Here is an 18193-nt window from a genome sequence, read left to right as displayed (position 1 = left end):
CTGCTGAACGACTCCTGCCAAGTGTCACAGCAGGATGTCTGTCCCCACCCCCTGCCCCACTCCCTCTGGTGGTAGCCCGGCCAGTGGGTCCTGGAGACTCCAACTTCAGGCCCTCGGGAGGCGAGGCAGGGGCTGAGGCCCAGGAAGGCTCAGGTAGCTACTGGCCCGTCTCCCACTTTCCCTCGGAGCCCTCAGTCTGTGGGGAGTCCCCACTTTGGGCAGACTTTCCAGGCACCCCCTGCCTTCTTGGGATTTTTCTTGATACGCATTTTCATTTTCCACCAAGTCAGCATCCCCAGCCCTTCCCCGGCACCCCCCAGCCCTTCCCTAGCATCCCCGGCCCTTCCCCAGCACCCCCCAGCCCTTCCCCCCTTCCCCAGCACCCCCCCGCCCTTCCCTGGCATCCCCAGCCTCAAGGCTCTCGCTCCTGTGGGGGCTCTCCAGTGCCTCACTGGGGCTCATTGCCCTCCTGCCCCCGACAGGCACAGGCACGACCAGTCCCCTGCACCTAGCCTTTGCCAGGGAAAGGTGGCTCTGATAGGTGGATCTGGGACTCAGGAAGTGACTTTCTCAGAGGGACGAAGGCCCAGGCCCATAGGAGCAGGGGACAGGTGAGAGTTCAGAGGAGCCAGGAACGCTTCCCTGGGGCATCTGGACCGCTTCCTGAGAAGGGGCAGTTCTGGGAAGGGCGCCTAGGATGAGCCCGGTGGCTCTCCCTGGGCTCTGGTCCTCGTGGGAAGGCCAGAGGCAGGAGAGCCACGGGTCAGCAGGGCAAAGGGCGAGGCAGGAGCAGTGCAGTGGGGTCTGCTCCCTGGGTGGGTGCTTCACCTGGCTGACCTCCGCAGACTTAGGTACAGAGCAACAACGAACCCCTCCCTTAGGAGTGCAAGTGCCTTTGAGAAATGGAAGAGACAGTAAGGACTGCGCTGGGCCCTGGGCAGTACCTGACACACAGTAGGTGCTTAAGGCGCACCATAGGAAGGGCCGCCGCACCCAGATAGCACCAGGCCTGGCCGTGAAACCGCCCACCCCCCTGTGCTGTGGCTGTGTGAATGAGCTCACAGCTCACATCCGCTACGCAGAGGTGTGAGAACCGGCCAGGGCTCCGAGCCCGACCGTGGGGTCTGGCTTACACGGGATTCCTGGCACCGACGGGCAAGCGTCACGGTCAGGCCCCCACCCAAAACGCACGGGTGGTGCCGGGAGCAGGTGCGTCGGGAGGCAGGGCAGCACCCAGCACAGGCTGGGGCCCACACACCCGCACGCGCTCCCACGCTGATGGCCTCAAGGCCAGGCTCAACCCAGTGAAAGCAATTCTGAGGGGAGTGGGTGGGTGGGGGCCCAGATGCCACCCAGGACCCCAGGACCCTCGGGGGGGTGTGGCCTTTGACAGGGGCTGCGTTTCCTCACAAGCTGCGGAATGAGCTCCTTGGCGCACCAGGAAGGAAAGGGCTTGGCGTGGCCAGGCCTGTGCTGTCGTGGTCCCCCGAGCCCACCAAGCTCTGTGTCTCCCAGTCTAGCCCGTGTTCCCCAAACCCCCTCGGTCACGGGACCTGTCTTCCTGCTCTGGTTCGGTGCCGCGTGCCTCCTGGGAGGAGAAGAGGACAGGGCGGCGTAGTGGCTGCTTTGCACACGGAGGTCTCTCAGAAGAGTTTGTGTGTTGGTGGTTTTGTTGTTTCAGTCTTTCAACTACAAAATTAGCACATGATTGATTTTAAAAACTCAAACAGTACAACATTCATGTAGAAAATCACAGGCTCTCAGCCCCTGCAGCCCCACTGTGGGCGGTTCACCGCGAGGAGTCTGGCAGGCATGCCTCATGCCCATGTGTGGCTGCTGAGCACACAGCGGCCCGAAAGCCTCGCCTCGGAAGGCAGGCAAGCCGGGGTGCAGCTCTCAACCGCACCACGGATTTGTTTGTTATGGGGCCTCAGACGAATCGCTTCACCAGGCTCATGCCTCAGTTTTTGCATCTGTGAAGTGGGGGTAATAATAGTACTTACTTTACAGAATTATTCTGAGAGGCACATTAACTAATGCAAATAAAGGTTTAGCGCATACTCGGGCTTAAAAGAATCTCTCGTGTGTGCATATTTAAATGCGAACAGGCTTATGCTGGACTTCCGCTCCGATGAGCTTGTGCTGTTCTGGGACATGTCTGACCTGCAGCACTCCCCCCTCCTAATGGCGTGGCTAGCCCCGAGCTTGCTAAATGAGTCACGAGGTGATTAGGGATGCTCCTTCCTGGCACGTGGCACTGTCTCTGTTGTATGTTGTGGGAGTCATAGATAGCACTGATCAGCAAGCCAATGGCAGGCCTTATGGCCTCCTGTGAGTATGAAGTGAGCCCCCAGAGGGACACCTGCCTGGAGGACAGGGCCAAGTGGGTGGGAACCTCTCTGCTCACCCAGTGTGCCTGGCACTGGTCCCAACCTGTCACGGAGGGGGAACCCGTGACGTTTCTGTCAGTAGGCTGGCCAGCTAGGGACCCTCGGATGGAGGCCTAAGCCCGAAGCGTTCCCCTGCGGGATCCATTCTCCGAAACACGTCCTATGTGCCCCTGAAGTCTGCATGCCGCTTTAGGGGGCACAGGGGAGGTTCACCAGCGTGAACTTGGGCACTGACTTTAACGTGCATGGTGTGAACTTCTATCACAGCTGGTGACGCTGGTTTTCTGCTGGTAGGAAATTTCCATTCTAGGTCAATGTGTTACGGGTGAGAAGGAGGTCTGCGGAAGTACCAGGATCACAGAGGAGAACGCGGACAATGGGTCATCTTAGTCTAGGACAGGGTTAAGGCCGGCGTATGGGATGCCCACCATTCCTGACTATTTGGCCCTTACTGAGTACCACGCGCCACAGAGAAGTTTATTACTTGAGATCGTCTATAAACAGCACATATCAGGGTCTTTGAAAAGCTCATGGAGGGACCAGCAGTTAGCGTAATGGCTATGCCACTGGACTCCCACGTAGTCGACCACGGTTCGAGTTCCGGACCCGGTGGCTTAAAACTCACGCTGGGTGCATGTGCGTGCGTAACCAAGATCCCGAGAGAAGAATGGAGGAGGAGGGATTGTGGCGTGGCCATCCCCCTGGGGGTGATTTCCTGCTTTCTGTCTCTCTGTCTCTCTCTGTCTGTCTGGCGAGCGCACGTGCCCTATAGTAAAAAAAACCTCTCAAAAAAAAAAAGTTCATGGAAAATGTGTACTAAGAAAAATTATGGATTTTAAAATTCTTGCATCAAAATAAACTCATATTTTTATTACACTTTTCCATGAACTTTTTTAGAGAAAGACTGTCTTTCACTTCATTTTTCATTGCTAGAGACAGAGGGAGAAAGCACCCCCCGGGACCTGGTCATGCCCAATCCTTTCTTCTCCGTCCCTCCATCCTGTCCGGATCGAGGGCATGCACGCACACGTGCCCGTTTGTTTTCAGCCATCAGGGTCAGGATTTGAACCATGGTTGGCCATGGGGGATTTGGTTTCCTTGCCCACTGGGCTATGGGGCTAGCCCACCGAGAACGCTTGAATTACCCTATATCATGCTCACCAGGACTCTAAATGTAGGCTCTATTTTCATTCCCGTAGATGAAGGAACTGAGGCAGACTCAGAGAGGTTTGGTAACTCGTCCTAAGCCCCTCTGTCAGTAAGGAACTGGGGGGCCTTGGGACCAAACTTGGGTCACTGTGACACATGCATGGTGAGCTGAACCTCCATGACCTGCAGACTCCCAGGAACCTTCACGCCGAGTGTGGAGTGCTGAGTGAGTACAACTCCAAGTTGTTAAGACCCCTAGGATGCACAATGCACAGAGGGCCGGCAGGTGGCAAGGAGGTGGCTGCAGCTGGGTCCCACATGGCCGACTGAGTGGTTTGAGTCCCGAACCCAGCATTTTGAAATTCATGCCAGTGCATATGTGTGTGTGCCCTGACTATATGTGGCCATCCCCCTCGGGGGTATTTTCACTTTCTGTCACAAGTTACTGGTTGGGGGACCTCCACTAAATACCAGAGGGCCCAGCTCCACGGCGCAGCGGTAATACAGGGCCGGGGCCTGCATGCCACGGCGGCCCCAGTCCTAGCCCCATCAGAAACATACAGGGCGCATGTGCAGTGCTCAGGACCCACGGCTGGAGGGCTGGAGCCGGCGAGCACATGCAGCCAGACCCTGCGGAGCGCTGTCTGTGTCTATGTCTCGTTCTCACATGCACCGATCGTGAATAAAAAGGAAACAGAAAGGAGTCAGGAGGTGACGCAGCAATAACCACCACGTCAACATGGGAGGGTCCTGGGTTTGCGCCTTGGCCCGCCCCGCAGCACAGCGGGCTCACACCTGTGTGCTACGACCCGGCCAGCTGAGACCAGTGGTGGGTCACAGCGGGGAGCCCTGTCTGGTTGGGATGCATCTCTCTCTCTCTCTCTCAAGAAAGAAATAAGTAAACTTAAAAAAGAGAGAGAGAGAAGAGAGAAGAGAACTTATATATATAAATATATAGGGCTGGATTTGTGGCCTTAGTGTTTAAGGAAACCAGATCCCACTTGATCGTGGGAGTCCAGCGCCCTTAGCCACCTGCCAGCCCCAACCATGAAAACCTGTTAGTTCTGTCAGATTCTGCAGGGGGACCAGCAGATAGCGTCTAGTTACATCGCTGAATTCCCACATAGCCGCCCGCGTTCGAGTCCCAGACCTGGCAGCTTATAACTCATGCCAGGTGCGAGACCCCAGGAGGAGAATGGAGGAGAAGGGTCTGCGGCGTGGCCATCCCCCCACGGGCAATTGCTCGATTTCTGTCTCTGTCTCTCTGGAGAGCATATGCACCCTATAGCAAAGATCTCTCTAACAAAAAAAGATTTTGCTACAAGGTGGCTTGGAGTACAATGACGCTCTCGATAGCCTGCTCGTTCTTTTTTCTTTTGCTTTCTTTCTTTTTTATTTTTGCTAGTTGGAGATAGACAGAGAAAGGAAAAGTGAGAAATCCCCCCCGCGGGGAGATGGCCACACCACCATCCTTCCCCCTCCTCCAGTCTCTCCTTGGGATCTGGGCACGTCACACGCATGCACATGTGCTGGCATGTTTTCAAACTACCAGGTCTGAGACTTGAACTGCACAGTCATGTGGCATCCTCACCACCCCTTTTATTTTTAAAGAATTATTTTATTTAACTTTATTTATTTATTTATTTTAATCTGGCCAGACAGGGACAGAGCGAGAGAGCGAGAGAGAGAGAGAAAGTGAGAAAGCAAGTTGCCAGGTTAGGGACTCAAACCACGGTCGGCCACATGGGAGTCCAGCACCCTTAACCACCACGCCACCTGCCGCCCCCCTTTTATTTTACCTGCCAGAGGGCTCTCTCTGAGAGAGACAGAGAGAGGGTGAGAGCACCAAGCACCTCCCCACGGCATGTCACACCGCACCCCTCTCCATTTCTTCCCCGTCGGGTTTTCGGCACGTACGTACCTACGCCCCGCGTGTTTTCCAGGCCTTTGGGGCTGGGATTCAAACCACACGGTCTGCCATGTGGGATCCTTCTTCTTCTTCTTTATTTTAGGTTTTTGCTGTGTGTGCTTGCCAGAGAGAGACAGAGAGACACAGAGAGAGAAAGGGAAAGTGAGAACTCACCCCCTGGGGAGATGGCCATGTTACAATCCCTTCTCCTCTACTTTCCTCTCAAGATTTTGGGCACGTACACACACACACTCAGCCTGATTTCCAGGCTGCTGGGAGTAGGACTTGAACTGTGATCAGCCAGATGGGAGACCAGCACCTTAACCACCATGCCACCTGCTGGCCCTGGGATCCATCTGTCTTTTATTAAATTATTATGTGTTTAGTTAATTTTATTTATTTATTATTACTAAATTTGCTGTAGGACACATCATTTAAGAAAGAGACAGAGAGGGAACCAGCAGTTAGCGTAATGGCTATGTCGCTGGACTCCCACGTAGTCGACCGCGGTTTGTGTCCCGGACCTGGTGGCTTGGAACTCACGCCGGGCGCGTGTGCGTGCGTGCCCAAGATCCCGAGAGGAGAATGGAGGAGAAGGGATTGCGGCGTGACCATCCCCCCTGGGGGGTGATTTCTCGCTTTCTGTCTCTATGTCTCTCTCTGTCTGTCTGGCGAGCGCACATGCCCTATAGCGAAAACCTCTCAAAAAAAAAAAAAAGAAAGAAAAAAAAGAAAGAGACAGAGAAAGAGACAGAGAGAGAGGGAAACTGAGAGAAAGGTCTGGGATTCACACTGCAGTAGACCACGTTGGAGTCCAGCACCTTAACCACATGTCACCTGCTGGCCCTCAACATTGTTTTATTCTTATTTTTTCAGTTTGACAGAGAACATGTGTACCCAGAGAGATGGAGAGAGGGGGCGTCGTCTCCCGGGAGGTGTGACCAACCTCAGGCCCCTCTCCTCTATGTCCCTAAGCTGCCGGCAAGCCGGTCGTGCACACCCTGCACGCTTTGCCAGCTGCCAAGGCTGGGATTGGAACCACGCCGTCGGCTGTGGACGATCCACCTTCCTTAACCACCACACATGGAGCCAGCTCTCTGCTTAAAAATTGAATAAGAGACTTAGCTGAGAATGCGTTGAAGAAGCAATGATATAATTTGTCAAACTAAGAAACAAATTATCGTGGGCTAGGAGGTGGCATGGTGGTTAAAGGACTGGATTCACATGATTGACTGTGGTTTGAGTTCCTGACCCGGTGGTGTGAAAGTCGGGCTGGGCACACGTGCCTGCGTGCGTGCCCAAAATCCTGATAGAAGAATGGAGGAGAAGGGTTTGCAGCCTGGGCCTCACCCCTGGGGGTGATTTCTCCCTTTCCCTCTCTCTGTCTCTTTCTGGTGAGCACATGAACTCTATGGCAAAAACTTTAAAAAAGAAAGAAAGAAACCATAGTACAATTTCCCCTCAGATTTTTGAAAGAACTTGAAAGCCTCTAACACCATCCGGGGGCATTATGTAAATTCTAAGCTGGGAGCCCTTGACCAAAATAATTTCTTTTTTTCTTTCTTTTTTTAAAGAATTATTTTATTTTAACTTTATTTATTATTATTATCATTATTATTTTCCAGTTTGATCAGAGAGAGACAGAGAGAAAGAGAGAGAGGAAGTGAGAAAGCAAGCCACCAGGTCCGAGACTTGAACTGTGGTCGGCCATGTGGGAGTCCAGCACCTCTAACCACCATGCCACTTGCCAGCCCCTACCAAAATAATTTCTTAAATTACTTTTTAAAATTTTGAAATCATGATTTTTTTTAGGAGGGGGGAGAGGTTTTTTTTATTTTTTTGCTATGGGGCGCATGTGCTCGCCAGACAGACAGAGACAGACAGAGAGACAGAAAGCGAGAAGTCACCCCCAGGGGGGATGGCCACGCCGCAATCCCTTCTCCTCCATTCTCCTCTCGGGATCTTGGGCACGCACGCACACGCACCCGGCGTGAGTTTTAAGCCACCAGATCCGGGATGCAAACCGTGGTCGACTACGTGGGAGTCCAGCGACATAGCCATTACGCTAACTGCTGGTCTCTTGAAATCATGATTCTTGAGTTATAAATAATTACTGCACATCTTCATGGCTTACAGTGTGTGTGTGTGTTTAAGAGATTTTTGCTATAGGGTACATGTATGCACAGAGAGACAGAGAGACAGAGAGACAGACATAGAAAGTGAGACATCACGGGGCAGTAGGTGGCATGGCGGTTAGGGCTCTGGACTCCCAGTGACTGACCATGGTTTGAGTCCTGGACCTGACAGCTTGCTTTCTGACTTTCCCTCTCTCTCTCTGGTAAGTCCATGTGTCATATAACAAAATTTAAAAGATAATAATAATAAGTAAATAATTAAAAAATTAAAATTAAAAAAAAAAAGTAGGAAATCACCCCCCACCAAGGGGGATGGCCATGCTGCAACCCCTTCTCCTCCACCTTCCTCTTGGGATTTTGGGCACACATGCGCCCGGCGTGAGTTTCAAGCCACTGGGTCCAGGACTTGAACCGCCTTTGGTCACGTGGGAGTCTAGTGCCTTGACCTGCTGGTATGTTTTTCAAAGCACGCCTGTAGTGTGTAAGAATCTAGTGGAGGGCACGGACGTAGCCTCCGTTCTAACATTGGACACTACGTAACTTGGGACACTTTTTTTTTTTTTTTTTTTTGCTATAGGGCGTGTGCGCTTGCCAGCCAGCCAGAGACAGAGAGACAGAAAGTGAGAAATCACCCCTCAGGGGTTGGCCACGCCACAATCCCTTCTCCATTCTCCTCTTGGGATCTTGGGCACGCACGCACACGCGCCTGGCATGAGTTTTAAGCCACCGGGTTCGGGATGTGAACCGCAGTCGACTACGTGGGAGTCCAGCAACACAGCCATTACACTAACTGCTGGTCCCCGGGACACATTTCTAACAGTCTTGGAAGTAGATCCTCGATTCCGGTGCGAGTTTCCTGGACCGTGGCCCACAGTCCCAGAACCTGTCCCACTCACACGCATTCTGGCGTCTGGTGTTCGTCTTCTCCTGCACCCCGCCCCAGCTTCCTGACCAAAATCATTTCTGGTACTGCGGAATCCTGGGAGTCTGGACTGAGGGCAGGCCCTACCCTCCATGGTTGGCGGACTGGTCGAGGGATGTCTGCCTGCAGCTGGAAGGTTCCAGGACCACAAAACAGGGACAAGTCGTAGAGGAGACAAGGGCCCGTCCCAGCAGGTGACAGTCCCTCTTAGCTTCATTTAAGCCTGATTTTTCTCAGGTCTGGCCCTGGTTTCAAGGGACATCAGATACTTTCTGGTGGGCCCAGATCCAAACCAGGACGTAGGTGCTGTCCACATGTGCTCTTGTCCCCTAGGTCAAGGCCTCATGGCTTTTTTTCTGTCCCTGCTTGACCCCAGCCTGGACTGGGTGCCAGTTTCCAGCCCTGTGGTCTCCAGCCTAGATTCCCTCTTCCCCTCATCCCACCACTCCGCACCACTGCCCCCGCCTTTGTTCTCACATAATTTTTTTTTAATTTGCCAGAGGGTGAATGTGCCCACAGGGAAGAGAGAGACAGAAAAAGAGGGAACGTAAGACTCCCCCCATGGATATCTGTCATGCTGCAATCCCCTCTCCTTCATTTCTGCCTCTTTTTGAAGTTTTTGGCACCCATGCATACACACCCGGCCTGGCTCTTGAGCCGCTGGGTCCAGGACTTGAACTGTGTGGTCAGTCATGTTGGCTACAGCCACGGGCTGGCCCAGCCTCCACCCTCTTTAGTTGCCAGAGACATAGGTGTGCTCACCAGTGCAAAACAGAGAGAGGGAGAAAGAAAGAAAGCACCCCCCTATGGGGTGTGGGCATGCCACGATCCGCTCTTGCATTTCTTCCTCCTGATAGGATTGGGGGCATGCATGCGCACGCACCTGGTGTGCTTTTCCAGCAGGGACTGGGACTCAAACTGCAGTAGACCCTGGGCTCAGAGCCAGCCCCTCCACGGCTTGTCCTTTTAAGAGGGCGCATTGTGCCCTTCCTGTGTCCACCCAAGTAGCTGGGTCGCGGGCACAGGCACCACCGTGCGCTTACAGACAGGGGTCCCGGGTGCCCAGGCCAGCCTGGGGCTCGTCACCCTCCTGCCCATCTGCCGGTCTCTGCGGTCACAAGCACACGGCACGCCCAGCCCTTGGTTGGACCAGGAACTGGGCCTGGGCCTGAGGAGTGCAGAGAGGCCCTGTGGCTGGACCCGTCCCCTCTTTTATTCTTTTCTTCTTCTTCTTTTTAAAATAGGGTTTGTGCACTGTCCTGAGAGAGACAGAGAGTAAGAAATCAGCCCGGGGGGATGGCTGCGCCTCAGTCCCTTCTCCATTCTTCCCTCAGGATCTCAGGCACGCACACACATGCACCTGGCATAATTTCCAAGCCACTGGGTCTGGCACTCAAACCACACAGTTGGCCATGTGGGATTTAGCTGCCTCAACCTCCACCCGCCTGCTGGCCCCATCCTCTCTCTTCCTCTCTCTCTCTTTCATTTTCTTTCTTTCTTCCTTTCTTTTTCTTTCTTTCTTTTTCTTTCTTCCTCTTTCTTTCTCCTTTCTTTTTTCCTCTTTCTTTTTTAAATAATTATTGATTTGGGACCAGCAGATGGCATAATGGTTATATTGCTGGGCTCCCACGTAGTCAACCATGGTTCAAGTCCCAGTTCTGGTGGCTTAAAGTTCAGGTTCGGCGTATGTGTATGCGTGCCCAAAATCCCCAGAAGAAAATGGAGGAGAAGAGATTGCGGCATGGTCATCCCCTCTGGGGGGTGATTTCTCACTTTCTGTCTCTCTGATGAGCACACGTGCCCTATAGCAAAAATCTCTCTCTAAAAAAAAAATAAAAAAAAAAAATCCAAGAATTATTTAAATGGAGCTCTGGATCCCACAGGACTGACCATGGTTAGAGTCCAGGGTCTGGTGACTTGCTTTCTCTCTCTCTCTCTCTGGTCAAACTGAATAATAATAAATATAATAAATAAAATTAGATAAATAATTCTAATTTTTAAAATAATTATTTATTTATGTAATTAATTCCTTTTTTTTTTTTTGAGAGGTTTTTGCTATAGGGCACGTGCGCTCGCCAGACAGACAGAGAGAGACAGAGAGACAGAAAGCGAGAAATCACCCCCCGTGGGAGTCCAGCGACATAGCCACTACGCTCACTGCTGGTCTCCCATTTGTTATTTTTATTTTTTAATTTGACCAGAGAGAGACAGACAGAGAAAGGGAAAGCAAGAAAGCAAGCCGCCAGGTTTGGGACTCTAACTGTGGTTGGTCACGTGGGAATCTAGCACTTTTAACCACCATGCCACCTCCCAACCGCTAAAAAAAACTTTTAAAAGTAATTATTAATTTAATTTTTTCTTATAATAATAATTATTTTTAAAATTCGCTATAGGGCACATGTGCTCACTGTAGAGAGGGAGCAAGCAAGCCGCCAGGTTTGGGCCTCAAACTGCAGTTGGCTGTGTGGGAGTCCAGCACTTTAATTACCACGTCACCTGCTGGCCGCCTCATTCCCTTTCTTTTTAGAGGTTTTTGCTTGGGGGCATGTGCTCGCTGGAAAGAGAGACACACAGAGACAGTGAGAGGGAAAGTGAGAAATCACCCTCCGGGAGGATGGCCGTGCCTCAGCCCCTTCTCCCTCAGTCTCCTCCCGGGATCTTGGGCACCCAGGCACATGTAGCAGCATGATTTTCCAGTCACTGGGTCTGGGATTCGAACCATGGCTTGCCATGTGGGCGTCCAGTGACCTAACTGCTATACCATCTGCTGGGCCCATCCCCCCTCTTTTTTATTTTTTTTTTAAGAATTATTTTATTTAACTTGATTTTTTTTTTTTTTTACCATGAATCAAATTTCCCCGAAAGGGGAATTTTATTGATTACTCTATTCCCTCACAAACAGATCGGCTGTAATCAAATGAGGTGAACATTCACCTCAACATTTTGTCATCTTCCTAATAGAAAAGATGAGGCTTCGCCCTGGATCCCGTGACCCTTTCTCTTCTCTCCTCCCAGTTCACGATGCTCACATCTCTTGATAGCCAGCGTTCTCCTAGATCTGCAGTCGGGCTCCACACAGTCAAGCCTCAGCACAATCTTCTCTGTAGTTTTTGCCTTTTTCCAGGAAATAGGCTTAGTCTGTCCGCCATAGCCACTCTGCTTCCTGTCGTAACGCCGCTGTCCCTGAGCAGACAATCCCTGCCCTTGTACCGTGTCACTTTATGAGGTTGGCGCTTGCCACACTTCTTACAGAAGGTCCGGCGGGTTTTAGGGACGTTCACCATGCCTGCGGGCCTGCTAGCTGCACAGAAAAACTTATTTAACTTGATTGATTGATTGATTGATTGGTTTGACCATAGAGGCACTGAGCGAGGGGTGGGGGGAGTGAGAAAGCAAGCCACGAGGTCTGGGACTCGAACCATGGTTGGCCATGCACCCTTAACCACCAGTTCACCTGCTGGCCCCTCATCTTTTTTATTTAAGAGAGACATTTTTTGCTATAGGGCATGTGTGCTCGCTGAAGAGACAGAGACAGACAGAAAGTGAGAAGTCACCACCCCCCAGGGGTGCCCACGATGCAATCCCTTCTCTACATTCTCCTCTTGGGATCTTTGGCACACACGTACCCGGTGTGTGTGTGTGATTTATTTTTAAATAATTTTTAAAGTATTATTTAATTAATTCCATTTGTTATTGTTATTTTTTAATTTGACCAGAAAGAGAGAGAAAGGAAAGCAAGAAAAAAAAAGCCACCGGGTCTGGGACTCGAACCATGGTCAGCCATGTAGGAATCCAGCACCCTTACGCACCATACCACCTGCTGGCCCCCTGGTGTGTGTTTTAAGCTGCCAGGTCCAGGACTTCAACCATGGTCTACTATGTAGGAGTCAAGCGATGTAACCATTATAACATTTGATTGTCCCCCCGTCCCTTTTCTAACTTTATTTATTTACTTATTTTAATTTGACCAGAGAAGAACAGAGCAACAGAGAGAGAGGGAGAGAGAATGAAAGAGAGAAAGTGAGACAGCAAGCCACCAGGCCCAGGACTCAAACCACTGTTGGCTATGTGGGAGTCCAGTGTCCTTAACCACCAAGTCACCTGCCGGCCCCTTGTTATTATCTTTTAATTTGATGAGAGAGAGAGAGAGAAAGCGTCTGCCAGGTCTGGGACTTGAACTGTGGTCAGCCATGTGGCAGTCCAGCACCTCAATCACCATGCCACCTGCTGGCCCCCACCCCTTTTCTTTTCTTTTTTTTGAGAGGTTTTTGCTATAGGGCGCGTGCGCTCGCCAGACAGACAGAGACAGAGAGACAGAACGCGAGAAATCACCCCCCAGGGGGGATGGCCATGCCGCAATCCCTTCTCCTCCATTCTCCTCTCGGGATCTTGGGCACGCACGCACACGCACCCAGCGTGAGTTTAAGCCACCGGGTCCGGGACGTGAACTGCGGTCGACCACGTGGGAATCCAGCGACATAGCCATTACGCTAACTGCTGGTTCCACCCCCACCACCCCTTTTCTTAACCCCACAGTTTTCCCATCTTCAGCTTGCCTTTTCCCAAAACCTCCAAGAACGTCAGCTCTGGAGAAGCTGATCTGAGCCACTCCTGCCTGTGGCGCACTCTCCCCATAACCAGCCTGTGGTTTTCCGAGGTCTGTTTGAATATCGCAAACAACAGGATGCTCACTACCTGCTAAACAGCTCGGCTCGTTTTAGGCTGGTTCCAGGTGGCGATCAGTCCCTTTCTGGGGTTTTTACTGCTAATCTCTTCCTGGCCATGATAAAATTGTCAGTCAAGAAGTCACTTGCAGGACCAGCCAGTGGCGTGGACGTTAAGGCTGGACCCCACACAGCCGACGGAGCAGCTGGAGTTTCGGACCCGGACCCAGCGGCGTGAAAGCCATGCCAGGCATGGGCGCATGCAAAGGGAGGAGAAGGGGCTGCAATGCAACTGTCTCCAATAGGGTGCTTCTCTCTCTTTCCGCGTCTCTCTCTGTGTGCCTGTGCGCTCCCTGTAGTCAAAAAAAAAAAAAAAAGTTACTTGTAGCCCCAGATGGGGCCCCTAGCGGAACAGGCCACTAGTCCCGAGGACTCCTCGCAGTGGGGGAGTGACCATGCGCCCTTTCCCTTCAAGCCTCTTGATTTGGCTCAGAACTCCATGGACACGGTGCGCTTCCGTCACAGCGGGCCGTTTGCTTAACGTCCACGGGTAAAGGCCAAGTAACACCACGCTCAAGAAGAGACACGCGGTGACTTCCGGGGCCCGTGGGAGTTTCGGTTTCAAAAACATAAGCCTAAAGCAAAGAGAATTACTGATCGGTCACATCCTCCCACTCCGAAGCAGGGTTTGCTAAGGCGGGGTGGGCAGCCTGGAAGTTTTCCTGAGCTCTAAACGGGTGGTGACCGCCATCTGTCAGGAGAGGGAATGTGCGGTGCAGTAAGAGTGGCTCAGCAAAGCCACACGGGCATTGGACTTAGGGTCAGGACCAGCATTGGACTTAGGCCCACTCTGGCCTGAGGCCTGCCTTTGGAGTCTCATGGCCAGAAACCTCACAGCTTCCCATCTCCACTTAGACCCAGGTTGGATTGGCAACTTTAGGTAGGCCTCTCGGGGCCTCAGTTTGCTCACCTCAGATCAGAGGTTAGGCTTGACGGTTTCTTTCCTTCATTTTTTTCATTTGCCAGAAGGCATATGAGAGACAGAGAGACAGAGAGAGGAAGGAAGTGGGAGGGAGCACCCCCTCAACAGGGCATGCTACACCCTAATCCCCTCTTCTCCATCCTGTTTGGATTTTAGACATGCACACACACACCTGGATTGTTTTTTATTTTTTTGAAGAATTATGTCATTTAATTTTATTTATTTATTTTAATTTGACCAGAGAGGGACAGAGAGAGAGAAAGAAAGCAAACTGCAAGGTCAGACCTGAACTGCTCTCGGCCATGTGAGAGTCCAGCACCTTAATCACCATGCCACCTGGTCCCAGACCTGGAGTGTTTTTCAGGCTGCAGGCTGCAGGACTTGAACGTGCAGTCGGCCAGCGGACCTGGCTCCCCAGTCACTAGGCTGTAAGGCCAGCCCAAGGCTTCGTGGCTCCCATACCTTCGTGGGTGGGAATCTGTCTATTAACTCCATACCAGTCGGCATTTTTCATTTTTAAACAATTTTGCTAGAGTGCCTGCATGAGCATTCGTGCGGGTGGGCGGGGACAGAAAGTGGGAACGTCACCCTACCCCACAGGAATGGCCACACTGCCATCTCCATTGTCCCCTCGGGGTTCTGGGCCCTCAGGCACATGTGCTTGGGGTGTTTTTCAAGCTGCCACGTCCAATCCGGCACTCAAACCACACTGACCATGTGGGGTCCGGCTGCCTTAACCACACCACCGACCACCAGTTGGTATTTATTAGCGACACCTAGTTCCGGGTGCTGGGGGCCTTCAGACAAATGAAGCAGTTTCTCTTCTTGACGAACTCCCTCTCATGGGAGGGTGGAAGCACAGTGGTACTGACGTCTGGGTCAGTCCCGGGGAACGTGGTGCCTCAGCTCCTGGTCATGGTCTGGGCAGGTGCTGAGGAGCGTGAGTGGGAGGGGCACGCAGGGCTGGGAGGCTTCCTGGAGAGGGTGGCATTGGAGCTGAGTTCGCTCAGCAGGTGCACCAATGTGCGTGGGGGCATAGCGCATGGGTGGAGTAAGAAGACTGCCTAGGGTATTGGGGAAGAGCAGCCGGGGACACAGGCCTGTGAGTGTGAGTGTGTGTGTGTGAACAGACTGAGGGGTGGCTAGGATCTTGGTACTAAAGGGTCTCAAATGCCAGGGAGGGAGGTGGCTCAGGGACTTCTAGGGGCCTCAGAGGAGGCCCCCACTCAGCCTCAGGCAGCAGGCTCCCTACCTGCCTTCTCTATGGGTTCCGCTTGGTTTCCCTGACGCGCAGTTTCCACTGCTCAGAAGCAGACAAACAGAAAAGGTTAGGGCCCACAGGGCCAGCAGGTTTTCTGCTGGGGAGAAGTCGAACCCTGTTTGAAGGAACCCTGTGAAACCGACCTTGCGTGTGCACGTGCATGCGTGAGCGTGTGCTAGTGTGTGTGGCAGAGGCCCGGGGGCTGACTTTTGGAGGCAGGGGTCTCCTACTCCGCTGGCCTGGCAGGACAGGGGAGTGTAATTCCCAGGGGGGCACACGCTCTACTCTGGTAGGAAAATAACCCATCAAAGCCTAGGCCTCCCCCCTGCTGGGGGGTGGGTGCCAACCCCAGGAGGTAGTCCCCCAGCAGGGTACCGACCAGAGGGGGGAGGCAGGAAGTGGGTAAGTGCACTACAAAGGTGCCTGAGGCCGTTTGCCCGTCCCAGGTGGGAGGGCGGGGCCTCGGCTGGGCCGGGCCTGGGGCCTGTGTGAACTGACTGCTGGCCTGGAGGCTCAGAGGCAGGATCCCCTGTCTTAGCTTCTCCTGCCGAGCGAATGGGCCAGGAGCTGCCAATCTCAGGTACTTTGGAAAGTCGCAGGGGGAGGGCCTAGGATGTCTGTAGGGGAGCAGACCTCGGGGGAGCCCCTTCAGCCCCTCTCCATTCCCCCAGGGACCATGGGCTGTAGCTGCAGCTCAAACCCTGAAGATGACTGGATGGAGAACATCGACGTGTGTGGGAACTGCCATTACCCCATAGTCCCACTGGACGGCAAGGCCACGGTAAGAGGCAAGGTGGGGGACGGGCCGGGAGAGGGGGACTGGCCAGGGAGGGAGGGACTGCCCAGGGAGGGGGGGACTGGCGGGGGAGCAGGGGATTGGCTAGGAATGGAGGGGCAGGACTGGCCAGGTATGCAGGGGTATGTGGGAGGGGTGGTGACAGGCCAGGCCAGGGAGGAGGGTACTGGACTGGCCAGGGAGTTGGGGGGACCAGCCAGGAAGCAGGGAAGGGGCATGAACAAACGGTAGCAAGAAATAACCACCATCTAGGCCTTTAAATATCACCATGGCTAAAAGTTAAAAAAAAATTTTTTTTAAAGGGCTGATAGGGACCAGCACTTGGCGCAATAGCTATGTTGCTAGACTCCCATGTAGTTGACCATGATTCGAGTCCCAGACCTGGTGGCTTAAAAGCCAGGAAGCAGGGAAGGGGCATGAACAAACGGTAGCAAGAAATAACCACCATCTAGGCCTTTAAATATCACCATGGCTAAAAGTTAAAAAAAAATTTTTTTTAAAGGGCTGATAGGGACCAGCACTTGGCGCAATAGCTATGTTGCTAGACTCCCATGTAGTTGACCATGATTCGAGTCCCAGACCTGGTGGCTTAAACTCACACCAGGTGTGTGTGTGCATGTGTGCCCAAGATTCTGAGAGGAGGATAGAGAAGGGATTGCAGTGTGGCCATCCCCTCTGGGGTGTGATTTATCGTGTTCTGTCTCTGTCTTTCTGACAAGCGAATGAACCCTATAGCAAAAACCTCTCAAAAAAGGGAGGGGCAGCAGGTGGCGTGGTGAAGGACGCTGGACTCCCACATGGACATGGCTGAATGTGGTTCGAGTCCTAGACCTGGCGGTTTGCTTTCTCACTTTCCCTCTCTCTTGCTTTCTCTCTCTGTCCTTCTCTGGTCAAATGTAAAAAAAAAAAAAGCTTAAAATAAAAAAGAAAGAAATAGGAATAGGAAAAGAGGCCCAGAGAGGGGAAGGGATTCCAGTCACACAGCCAGGAGCCGGTAAGTTCAGAGCAAGCTGCGGTGGCGGCCAGGGTCTGACCCACTCTTCTGCCCATCTTCCACCCCACAGCTTCCCATGCGCAATGGCTCTGAGGTGCGGGACCCGCTGGTCACATACGAGGGCTCCAACCCGCCGGCCTCCCCGCTGCAAGGTGACCTCAGCCACTGCCTGGAAGATGGGGCCCCAGCCACCCCCTCCTCCCCTCTACCGGTCCTGTCCTGGTGTCCGCCCCAGCTCGTTCCCTGGCCTGAACTCCAGAGCTCCTCGCTCCCTATCTGCCTGGGCCGCCTCCCCTGACGCCCGTGTCTTTGCAGACAACCTGGTTATTGCCCTGCACAGCTACGAGCCCTCTCACGACGGGGACCTGGGCTTCGTAAAGGGCGAACAGCTCCGCGTCCTGGAGCAGTGAGTGCCCCTCCAGCCCACCCACCCCGCCTGCGGCGTCCGCGAGGGTCCCCGGTACCCAGCCCTCCTGCGGCTCCGGGCTGACTCGGGTGGTGCCCTTGGGACAAAATGGGAGGCTCCAGAGTGCTGAGCCGGGGCGGGTGGCTCGGCGGAAACCGGGGGTCTTGGGGGCTCTTCGGCTGAGTGGAGCAGGTCACGCTGATCACCTCCGTGGCGCAGGAGCGGCGAGTGGTGGAAGGCGCAGTCCCTGACCACCGGCCAGGAAGGCTTCATCCCTTTCAACTTCGTGGCCAAAGCGAACAGCCTAGAGCCCGAACCGTGAGTGGGGGGCCGGCAGCTCGGGACCGTGGGGCGAGGAGTGGTCCTGGGAAGCTGAGGGAGGGATGACGGACCTTCGCCTCTGCTCTGCGCAGCTGGTTCTTCAAGAACCTGAGCCGCAAGGACGCGGAGCGGCAGCTCCTGGCGCCCGGGAACACGCACGGCTCCTTCCTGATCCGGGAGAGTGAGAGCACAGCCGGTGAGCGGGTGGGCGGGGCCCGGGCGGGGCGGGGCCACGGCCGGAGGGACGGCGGCGGGCCGTGGGGG

General features: G+C 53.5%; 1 protein-coding gene across 2 annotated transcripts in view; it reads left to right on the top strand.

Annotated features, from left to right (window-relative positions):
- The window catches only part of LCK (LCK proto-oncogene, Src family tyrosine kinase), a 27561-nt gene that overhangs the window by 1891 nt on the left and 7477 nt on the right, over positions 1-18193 (top strand). Inside the window, exons 1-6 of one of the 2 annotated variants that reach the window (XM_014591438.2) lie at positions 15840-15992; positions 16084-16193; positions 17273-17354; positions 17518-17608; positions 17828-17926; positions 18022-18125. In XM_014591438.2, the coding sequence (XP_014446924.1) occupies positions 15968-15992; positions 16084-16193; positions 17273-17354; positions 17518-17608; positions 17828-17926; positions 18022-18125 (511 nt within the window). In that variant the 5' untranslated portion in view covers positions 15840-15967. Of the gene's footprint in view, positions 1-15839; positions 15993-16083; positions 16194-17272; positions 17355-17517; positions 17609-17827; positions 17927-18021; positions 18126-18193 lie in introns of those variants that run through there. The other variant, XM_027775552.1, reaches the window with a different exon arrangement.

Source organism: Tupaia chinensis, unplaced genomic scaffold, assembly GCF_000334495.1.
Source record: "Tupaia chinensis unplaced genomic scaffold, TupChi_1.0 Scaffold000573_1, whole genome shotgun sequence".
Classification (NCBI taxonomy): domain Eukaryota; kingdom Metazoa; phylum Chordata; class Mammalia; order Scandentia; family Tupaiidae; genus Tupaia; species Tupaia belangeri.
Note: the sequence above shows the minus strand (reverse complement) of the source record. Positions and strands in the feature narration are given on the sequence as shown.